This window comes from Montipora capricornis, chromosome 11 (assembly GCF_036669925.1).
Source record: "Montipora capricornis isolate CH-2021 chromosome 11, ASM3666992v2, whole genome shotgun sequence".
Classification (NCBI taxonomy): domain Eukaryota; kingdom Metazoa; phylum Cnidaria; class Anthozoa; order Scleractinia; family Acroporidae; genus Montipora; species Montipora capricornis.
The window spans coordinates 18,311,777-18,322,727 of record NC_090893.1 but is presented as its reverse complement, the minus strand read 5'-3'; the positions used below and the strand labels follow the sequence as shown (position 1 = coordinate 18,322,727).

General features: G+C 40.3%; 2 protein-coding genes across 4 annotated transcripts; both read left to right on the top strand.

Moving 5' to 3' along the window:
* Positions 1-224: 224 nt before the first annotated feature.
* On the top strand, positions 225-4,420 carry LOC138023971 (uncharacterized). Of its 3 annotated transcripts, XM_068871057.1 has the most exons (3): positions 234-447; positions 628-1,019; positions 2,107-4,420. In XM_068871057.1, exons 2-3 carry the CDS (start codon positions 666-668, stop codon positions 2,881-2,883), a joined length of 1,131 nt encoding a protein of 376 aa, XP_068727158.1. In that variant the 5' UTR covers positions 234-447; positions 628-665; the 3' UTR covers positions 2,884-4,420. The 3 variants fall into 3 exon arrangements, 2 of the variants coding, with proteins under 2 accessions (XP_068727158.1, XP_068727157.1); XR_011126859.1 differs by lacking the exon at positions 2,107-4,420 and adding an exon at positions 1,385-1,708 and having other exon boundaries at positions 225-1,019; XM_068871056.1 differs by having other exon boundaries at positions 239-1,019.
* A 1,605-nt stretch (positions 4,421-6,025) lies between these two features.
* On the top strand, positions 6,026-10,421 carry LOC138024020 (uncharacterized). Its single transcript, XM_068871113.1, has 2 exons — positions 6,026-6,618; positions 7,122-10,421. The coding sequence occupies exons 1-2, from the start codon at positions 6,097-6,099 to the stop codon at positions 7,782-7,784; spliced, it is 1,185 nt and encodes a 394-aa protein (XP_068727214.1). The 5' UTR covers positions 6,026-6,096; the 3' UTR covers positions 7,785-10,421.
* The last annotated feature ends 530 nt before the right edge of the window (positions 10,422-10,951 follow it).

The window sequence follows — 10,951 nt, the reverse complement described above, 5'->3', positions numbered from 1 at the left end:
TTCAGCTTGTTATTTAACATCCAAAGGTCAATATCTTTAACACAACCTTCAAGGGCAGATGTACATGTTGACATATCCTCAGGCGATGACGTTTCAAAAGATAAATATAGCTGTGTATCATCAGCATAAAAGTGATAAGATAGACCATGAGATCTTGCAATATCACCTAAAAGGGAAGTGTACAAAGAATACAGCAAGGGGTTCGACATGTTCGCTTTCCTCACTCGTGAGAGATACTTTCAGCCACCAAAGATAAAATTCGAAAGCCTAAGCGGCCATGTAATGTTCTGTTTATTATGAATTTACATGTGCCAAATATAATGCAAATGAGAAAAAACAATACATTTTTCTCATTTGCATTTAATAGATTCGGCACATGTAAAATGCGACGTTTAAAACGGGCCTGAGGATGGCAGAAGTTTCTCTCGAAACATGGAAAACTTAAAGGTTTCGTCGTTTTCTTAAAATTCTTTTATTGAGGTATCGCTTGCCTCAAAATGCGAATTTTTGATACTTTCGGACGAAGACCAACGACCGATCATTTGCGCCGACGTCCTTTTTGTCTCTTTAAAATTTTTTATTGTGCGGTCATTCTTACAGTAATCACAATGTTTATTTTTCTTGGAGGCCGAACGAAAAATATTGAAATACACAGGAATCTATTGATGAGCGACTCCGGCGAGAGAAATGGGGCGAACAATGTGGATAGAGCTCAAAACCACCAGCACAATGCCTCTGATAACTTTAAACGGCGGTTACGTGAAAACACTGAAAAGTTCATCAAGCAAGAACGACTGCTTCCTTTAAAGACGATGTTTGAAGACGCTAAGAGGGAAGGTCTAGAAACGGATAGACGAATGAATTGGAATAATATCACACAGCCTCTACCCTTGGAAGATCTGAACGAGTTGAACTATAAGCCTCGCGTTCTTCTGCTGGCGATTGTGTCGAGTGCTCCGAAGCGTCAAGATAGGCGAAACGCTATCAGGCAAGCATGGTGGAAGAAGTGTTTTGGGAAGGTATGTGTTATCTATTAGTGATAAACTAAAATTTAAAACAAAAAAAGACAAAACAAAAACGTGAACCAAAGTACAATTCTAATTCTCCGCCCATAGACTGAAATTATTTATTTTCCTCTTCGCACATCCACCTTTCCAACTGCATGGAAAAACCCTGAGGTCATCCCTCTTCTCAAAGAAGGAGACCATGAAGTAGCATCCAACAACTTCCGCTATCGCTTTTTGCAGTTACGTCTAAGGTATCCGAAAAGATCGTTTAGAGCAATTCTCGGCGGTCCACGCACTAAATAACAATTGACCCTCTCCTCGCCAAAGTGGAAATAAAAAATTCCACTCCACTGAAACCTTGAATATTTATCTCACAGACCATATACTGAAGGCCATGGACAATAAGACGATCACAAGTACAAGTATCCATAACAGATTGACGCGCAAAAACTCCGGGGCCATTTTATTAAAACTGCATCTGGTCAACGATCGTTCGCTTACATGGCAGCAAAGATCTGGAACGATTTGGATGTCTTAACTTAAATTTCCACTTTTACTCGCGCAATGAAAGACCATTTATGATCCTTGAGTATTAACTCGTAGAACTTTGATTGATCTTATTGTATTTTGTCATAGCTTTTATAAACTTTTATAAGTTTCTTCATAATGTAAATAGTTACATAATAGCCTTTTGGAAGAGTATATATTAATATTAATATTGTTATTGTTATTGTTATTGTTATTGTTATTGTTATTGTTATTGTTACTGTTATTGTTACTGTTATTGTTACTGTTATTGTTACTGTTATTGTTACTGTTACTGTTATTGTTATTGTTATTGTTATTGTTATTGTTATTGTTATTGTTATCATCATCATACTGTCCGTCTAAAGTCAGTCTACCTTTTCTTCCGAGAGGGCATTGCACCTAGCCTAAGTTCTGGATCTCTTGTATTGTGAACTTTATCACAAACGGAAAAGAACAGTAAAAATAAGGTGATGGAACTGCACGTCAGGAACTGTAAAATCAAAAACTTTGCACAAAGTAAGGCTTCTAAACCAGGCCTAACTTTCTTTTGTGTCTAAATGTTCGGCTGCAGGTCAAATGTGTCTTCTTTACGGACGGCCTTCAAATCAAACAAACACGAAAGACGGTCCTTCTAACAGAGCATCACACTTTTAGAGATATCAAGTTCTCGCCCACCGAAGATGAAACCATGATCCTGGGCGAACGCTTCCTCTACCAAATCATGTGGGCCAAAGCCAAGTTTCACTTTCAATACTTTCTCCGTCTCGACGATGACTACTTTGTCTGCATGGATAGACTGATAAATGAGTTGCCCTTTAGACTCAAGAAAAATCTAAGCTGGGGGGCGTACCACTGTAGTCACAAGGAGCTTGTCTACATGGACGAATCATGGGCACTATTCTCCGAAGACGTAATACAAACATTTCTTGCCCAAAATTTGAGTTCCATGATGTGCCATGGCTTCGGCGACCAGACATTCTCCATGTGGATAAGCGCGACCAAAATACGCTTGATAGATTTTAACGACAATAGACTCCATTTCTACCCTCCGGCGGGAAAATTAAGGCGGTTCTTTCAAATAACTGCGGTTTGCAACCATTTCATTAGCATACATGGAAGTTATCCAGGTTTAATGAAATATCTATGGCTAATCAACAACGACCATGGCCCTAAAGACATCATAAAACCGCCCCTGTTAAATAATACTTGTCCTTTTACAAAGGTGTTCAATGTATATAAATTTAAACGCATTTATAGAGTGGAGCCTAAACCCTGCCTTGAGCGACCCCGATGGAGCGATTCTGGGTTGACATCTTGGGAAGGTATGGAAAACGTTCAGTTTAACTAATACACTCATTTTCTAAGCACGTCTAATTTCGGGGCTGCATGACGTGTACTTTCTAATATTTTTGTCATTTGAGCTCGAAAACGTTCTTAACATGTTCTTAAAGTTGTAAGGGCCTGTTCACATGGAAGGAGGGTGCGCCTCAAAAACCAACATTTGACTTGATTTACTTTCATTGTTCATTTCAGTTTACAGTGTCCCCAATTAGCGCTCCAGCGCTAGAACGACTAGACACTTAAATAAAGTTCCTTTCCTTTCCTTTCCTTTCCGGCTAACCCAGTTACCCTGGGAGAGCCAAAGTTTCATATGTTTCTTTAGAAAATGCATTGAAGAGATAAAATGATAGACAGGGTAACCCGCTTTCCTGGGGCACCTTGTCTACTTGCCCGAAGCACCCTTTAAAAAGGGCTATCCTTTTCCCATGTAAACGGTTCGTGCCGGGTTGTCCCGGCTAACCGAGACGACCGCAAAATTACCATCCCGAGCCCGCTTGTTCGAAAGCCGATTAACGCTAATCCCAGATCAAAAATTCACCAAGGAGTTTATTTCTCTACTCCCAGATGTTGTACAACGCTAATATTTGGCAAAATTTTACATTACACGATGTCGATCTTAAAAACCAAAAATAACCAAAAAACCTTCCACCCAAAAGTTGAAAAAGTATCACTTACCAGTACAAGTCTACTGAACGAAATGACAAAAAATTTAAGTTCCCTTCAAAACGTTTCTTTGTCCGCCATCCACAGTTTGTTGTGCTTCGTGGTCCACTCGAAAGAGCCATCCCGCTTAGGTGAGTTTCATGAAAAAGGAGGGCTATGTTTTAACCCTCCTAACCGGGTAACTGCTAAGCCGGCGCATCCTCCCTTTAGGTAAACAGGCCCTACAACCCGAGTGTATCAGACAATAAGAAAATAACATCGCTAACGTTGGAAAACGTTCTTAAGGTGGATCCCTGGTTTTGCATTGCGCCACCCGACAGCGCATAATTTCTTGCGTCATTGGCGCGCGCAGTAGTACGGTGAACCCCATTTTTTAATCCATATTTTTGTTGAGAATGGTGTCTTCATGGAGTAGGAAAAAAATCAGCAAAAATCTATAACCAGTCTTTTGGAAGGAGCCATTACGAGTCGAACAGTCCACACTCAAGTCAAATCTATTTTGGACGGAAAAGTACTCCCAAAGCCATTCAAATACATTTTTTTCAAGTACGGAAGTGACTTAACCATAGAATGACACCAGGCTCTGCGTTATATCATGGACTGCATTTATAAAATCGAGCTAAATTTGGCCAACATCGGGGATACGGAGCAATTGTTAAGTTGGGTTAAATAGCCGTATTTGTCCGCGTCGTATAATGGAAACGAGCACGGTGACCGCCCTTTTTTATCATCTCCTTTACATGTTGTAAAAGTGTGCGACGTTTCATCGGAAATATATAAGAAATCTATTTCTAGGGAATCACCTTAAGAATTTGACTTAATTGTCCTATAGTTTTAAATTTATTTTACCTTCAATTATACTACCCACAAAAATAAACAAAAAAACAAAAAACAGATTAGTTCTTAGTATGTTCTTAAAATTGTGGTTAATCCATATAGGCAGCCCAAGCTCGCGTCACTATAGACAGCCGTTGAGAATTTAAACGCGTTATAAGACTTTGTATGGGAAATCAAATACCGTCGATTATAAAGCCTAAAAAATGCTCAATTTAACTTTCATTCAATAAAGTGAATAAAAATGACTCACCTCTGGTGTATTCTTGTGCCTTTTGGAGCTTATTACACCGTTTCGGGAATTCTGTGTTTTCATTGTTTTCAATGTTCTAAGGCGAAGTAATCGACGGTATTTGATTTCCCATACAAAGTCTTATAACGCGTTTAAATTCTCAACGGCTGTCTGTAGTGACGCGAGCTTGGGCTGCCTATGGTTAATCTCATGCACCCTGAACGTTCATACAAAAAAAAGATCTTTTGAAATGGAGTGTAATGTACGCTAGGAGACAACATGTGTTTCTGAAATTTAAAAGTCATGGTTTGATCCGTAATGAATTAAAACGAGGAACATTTACCCAGGCCACTTACCGCAGCAAAGCACCTCGCTTTTCGAGCCCTCGTGCTTTACTTGAACGATCTAGAGAGCTTAAAAGAGGACTTGGCTAGCCTACTCCAGGCTCTCGGTGGGATGGGACGAGCGACATTTGTGAAGAGGGCGAGAAAAAGTCGAGCGAAGACTGGAGTAGTGGGGCGGCGGCCGGTTTAGGCTCGATTACCAGCCACTGTTTCGGGAAATGAGCCAGCGCTGACTCCCGAGTCACGGCTAGACGCGTGAGGTGAGCCATTGTTAATCTCCGCCAATCAGAAACTCGCCTGCTCAAATCTGTCAGGCGAACAGCGGAGGAAATCGAGCCTGCAGCCGGTTCTGGAGAGAAAGACTCGATTGAACTTTGATATAAAAAAAGTTGTTTAGGGCTGCCTTGGTTGGAAGTGAAATGTAACAAAAAGCGATTTCACTTGATTTGATTGTCTCACTTAAAAAGAAATGTTCTTGGGAACATCGATAATGAAACAGCTGATATGCCAAACAGTTTTGATAAGTCATCCTGATGTTCAAACAAGTTTGAGTAACATTAAATCTATTCACGTGGCTTTTGAAAAACCATGCATTAATCTTAGAAATCCATTATTGTTTTCTTCCTTTTTCAAGTTTTCAAAGATTCCATAACCAAACCGCTTTAATTTCACAACGATTTTCCTTTGTCGCTTTAGTGCAATCGTACTTAAAACAGTGTTACCGAGAAGATATTTCAAAACTTTCAAAGTAATGCGACCTCCAAGAGCAAATATCGATTTGAAATGTGTAACAAATGGGCAAAATAATAATGATGAAAGCAATCATAAAATTAAAAGTTGTTTAAAGCTTTGAGAAGGTAAGTGATCGTCGTTTCCAGAAAAAAACATTAATTCCAATAAACACGACAGCGTTAAAAGGAACCTACACTCCTTAAAAACGACCCTACACTCCTTAAAAACGACAACTTTCAACCAAAGGATATTATGTTTGCAATTTTTACATTAGCATTTTCTATTTTATATAGATTCAGCTTCCACCACTTTGTATTGTGACAATGGCAGACGTTTCTGTTGAAACATGTGTTATAAACTCAAAGGTTTCGCCGTTTTCTTAAAATTCTTTTATTGAAGTATCGCTTGCCTCAAAATGCGAAGTTTTGATACTTCCGGACGAAGACCAACGACCGATCATTTGCGCCGACGTCCTTTTTCTCTCTTTAAAATTTTTTATTGTGGGGTGATTCTTATTGTAATCACGATGTGTATTTTTCTTGGAGGCCGAACGAAAAATATCGAAATACACAGGAATGTATTGTTGAGCGACTCCGGCGAGAGAAATAGGTCGAACAATGTGGATAGAACTCAGAAACACCAGAACAAAGCGTCTGATAATTTTAAACGGCGGTTACGTGAAAACACTGAAAAGTTCATCAAGCAAGATCGACTGCTTCCTTTAAAGACGATGTTTGAAGACGCTAAGAGGGAAGGTCTAGAAAGGGACAGACGAATGAATTGGAATAATAACAGACAGCCTCTACCCTTGGAAGATTTAAACGAGTTGAACTATAAGCCTCGCGTTCTTCTGCTGGCGATTGTGTCGAGTGCTCCGAAGCGTCAAGATAGGCGAAACGCTATCAGGCAAGCATGGTGGAAGAAGTGTTTTGGGAAGGTATGTGTTGTCTATCAGTGATAAACTAAAATTTAAAACAAAACAAAAACGTGAACAAAAGTAAAAGTTTGGGTACAAGGAAGGGTTACGTTTTTACGAACATTGGCCGTGTAGCACTTATGTTTCAACAGACTTAACTGATTAGAGTGTAATGTGAAGTGCTAGTTTTGTACCCCCATATGAACCATGTGAGCGTTAGCCCTACTAATGGAAATGGACCCACACAAGGACAGAGGAAAACTCTGACCATTATTATTGTTATTGTTATTGTTAATTATTATCATACTGTCCGTCTAAAGTCAGTCTACCTTCTTCCGAGACGGCATTTTACCTAGCCTAAGTTTTGGATCTCTTGTATTGTGAACTTTATTACAAACGGAAAAGAACAGTAAAAATAAGGTAATGGGACTGCACGTCAGGAACTGTAAAATCAAAAACTTTGCACAAAGTAAGGCTTCTAAACCTGGCCTAACTTTCTTTTGTGTCTAACCGTTCGACTGCAGGTCAAATGTGTCTTCTTTACGGACGGCCTTCAAATCAAACAAACACGAAAGACGGCCCTTCTAACGGAGCATCACACTTTTAGAGATATCAAGTTCTCGCCCACCGAAGATGAAACCATGATCCTGGGCGAACGCTTCCTCTACCAAATCATGTGGGCCAAAGCCAAATTTGACTTTCAATACTTTCTCCGTCTCGACGATGACTACTTCGTCTGCATGGACAGACTGATAAATGAGTTGCCCTTTAGACCCAAGAAAAATCTAAGCTGGGGGGCGTACCACTGTAGTCACAAGGAGCTTGTCTACATGGACGAATCATGGGCACTATTCTCCGAAGATGTAATACAAACATTTCTTGCCCAGAATTTGAGTTCCATGATGTGCCATGGCTTCGGCGACCAGACATTCTCCATGTGGATAAGCGCGACCAAAATACGCTTGATAGATTTTAACGACAATAGACTCCATTTCTACCCTCCGGCGGGAAAATTAAGGCGGTTCTTTCAAATAACTGCGGTTTGCAACCATTTCATTGGCATACATGGAAGTTATCCAGGTTTAATGAAATATCTATGGCTAAACAACAACGACCATGGCCCTAAAGACATCATAAAACCGCCCCTGTTAAAAAATACTTGTCCTTTTACAATTAAAGGTGTTTAATGTACATAAATTTGAGGGCATTTATAGAATGGAGCCTAAACCCTGCCTTGAGCGACCCCGATGGAGTGATTCTGGGTTGAAATCTTGGGAAGGTATGGAAAACCTTCAGTTTACCTAATACATCCATTTTCTAAGAACGTCTAATTTCGTGGCTGCATGAGGTGTACGTTCTAATATTTTTGTCATTTGAGCTCGAAAACGTTCTTAACATATTCTTAAAGTTGTAAGGGCCTGTTCTCATGGAAGGAGGGTGCCCCGGCTAACCGAGTTACCCTGAGAGAGCCAAAGTTTCATATGTTTCTTTAGCAAACGCATTGAAGAGACAAAAAGATAGACAGGGTAACCCGCTTTCCTGGGGCATCTGTCTACTTGCCCGAAGCACCCTTTAAGAAGGGCTAACCTTTTCCCATGTACATATGGTTCGTGCCGGGTTGTCCCGAGATTACCATCCCGAGGCCGCTTGTTCAAAAGTCGATTAACGCTAATCCCAGATCAAAAATTAACCAAGGAATTTATTTCTCTACTCCCAAATGTTGTACAACGCAAATATTTGGCAAAATTTTACATTAGACAATGTTAATCTTGAAAACCAAAAATAACCAAAAAAACCTTCTGTGACCCCAAAAGTTGAAAAAATGAAACCAACGTTTACCCTAACCCTGGATTAAGTTAATCCGCTTTCGAACAACCGGGACCTGCGGAACTGTACCGTCGTTATCACTTAACAGTACAAATCTACTGAACGAAATGATAAATAAGCCGCGGAAGAAGTGATAAAAAATTTAACTTCCCTTCAAAAGGTTTCTTTGTCCACCATCCACAGTTTGTTGTGCTAGGTGGCCTACTCGAAAGAGCCATCCCGCTTAGGTAAGTTTCATGCAAAGGCGGGCTATGCTTTAACCCTCCTAGCCGGGTAACTCGGTAAGCCGGGGAATCCTCCCTCCAGGTAAACAGGCCCTACAACCCGAATCCCTGGTTTTGCATTGCGCAACTCTACGGCGCATAATTTCTTGCGTCATTGGCGCGCGCAGTAGCGCGGGCACATTGATAAAATGGCGGATTTTCATTGACGCCAAGCTTAATTTCTCAAGGAATGGCTATTTTCTTTTGAACGTGTACGGTGGCTCCCATTTTCTATTTCATGTTTTTGTTGAGAATGGTGTCTTCATGGAGTAGTAAAAGTTTAAGCAAAAATCTATGGCCAGTTTTTTGGAAGGAGTCGAACAACCCACACTCACGTTAAATCTATTTTGCTTTCTCCTACGCTTCGCGAGAGAGAAACCACTGCGAGCAACCGTTAGTTTCTTTGAGTGAGCCGCCGTTCGGCTCCAAGGACGAACAAATTAAATTTGAACCGGTAAAACGAGTTAGTAAACTTGTTTTGGCGCTTGCGCGTGCGTTCAGCTACGTAACTGCTTCGTTTGGGCGAGCCTGCTGTGTAGGGATTTCTCGCGAAATAAGAGGAAGTAATGTCAAATACATCACGTGGGGTGTGACGTACTTCGCATATGCTCGATGAAAAATCAAACGGTTGCTCGCAGTGGTTTCTCTCTCGGGAAGCGTAGGAGAAACCAACTGCGCGCAGCGTATCCCAAAGCCAGTCAAGTACGTAATTAAATTAACCATAAAATGACACCAGGCTCCGCGTTATATCATGGATTGCATTTATAAAATGGAGCTAAATTTAGCCAACATCGGGGATGCGCTGCAATTGTTAAGGTGGCTTAAATAGCCGAATTTGTCAACGTCGTATGATGGAAATGAGCTCGGTGACCGCCCTTTCTTATCATCTCCTTGTCATGTTGCAAAAGTGTGCGACGTTTCATCGGAAATCTATGGGAAATCTATTTCTAGGGAATCACCTTAAGAATTTGAGTTAATTGTCCTGATAGACTATAGTTTTAAATTTATTTTACCTTCATTTATACTACCCACAAAAATAAACAAAAAAATAGATGAGTTCTTAGTATTTTCTTAAAATTGTGGTTAATCTCATGCAGCCCGAACGTTCTTACAAAAAAAAGATCTTTTGAAAAGGAGTGTAATGTACGCTAGGAGACAACATGTGTTTTTGAAATTTAAAAGTCATGGTTTGATCCGTAATGAATTAAAACGATGAAAATTTACCCGGGCGACTTACGACAGGAAAACACCTACCTCGCTTTTCTAGCCCTCGTGCTTTATCTGAACGATCTAGAGAGCCTTGGATAACCTGCGCCAGGCTCTTGGTGGGTTGGGACGAGCGAAATTGTGACGAGGTCGAGAAAAAGTCGAGCGAAGACTGGGGTAGTAGGGCGGCAGTAGTTAAATAAGAATCCTAAAAAAAAGTGGGAATTATGGGATCTAGGATTTTATTCATGGATTGAAAATATTGGGCTGGGAGGGGATTAGTCTTCAACATTTGGTTTTAAGGAAGCATGGGTTTATGGGATACTGATATGTCAAGAGATTTTAGGGAGCTATTGTAGATTAAAAAACAGCGAATTTTAACGCTTATTACTAATAATTAGTACTTTGGATCAGACCAATATATCTCTTCTTAACTTTTAATTCACTAGTAGTTAGGTGTCTCCAATTAGTTTACGTATATGTAAGCTAGATCTACCTTACACATTAATAAAGTTATTGATTGATTGATATCTAGCCGCTGTCTCGGGAAATGAGCCAGCGCTCACTCCCGAGTCACGGCTGGACGGGTGAGGTGAGCCATTGTTCATCTCCGCCAATCAGAAACTCGCCTGCACAAATCTGTCAGGTGATACCCGAACTCGAGTGAGCGGGGGAAATCGAGCCTACGGCCGGTTCTGAAGCAAGAGTCTGTAAAGAAAGACTCGATTGCACCTTCATATAAAAAAAGGTTGTTTAGGGCTGCCTCGGTTGGAAGTGAAACAACAAAAAGCGATTTACTTGAGTTGAGGGTCTCACTTAAAAAGAAATGTTCTTGTGAAAATCAATAATGAAGCAGCTGATATGCCAAACAGTTTTGATAACTCAACCTGATGTTCAAACAAATTTGAGTAACTTTAAATCTGTTGTGATGGCTTTTCAAAAACCATCAATCTTAGAGATCCATTATGTATTGTTTTCTTTTTTTCTCAAGTTTGCAAAGATTCTATGACCAAACCGCTTTAATTTCGTAACGATTTTCCTTTGTCGCGTTCGACAGT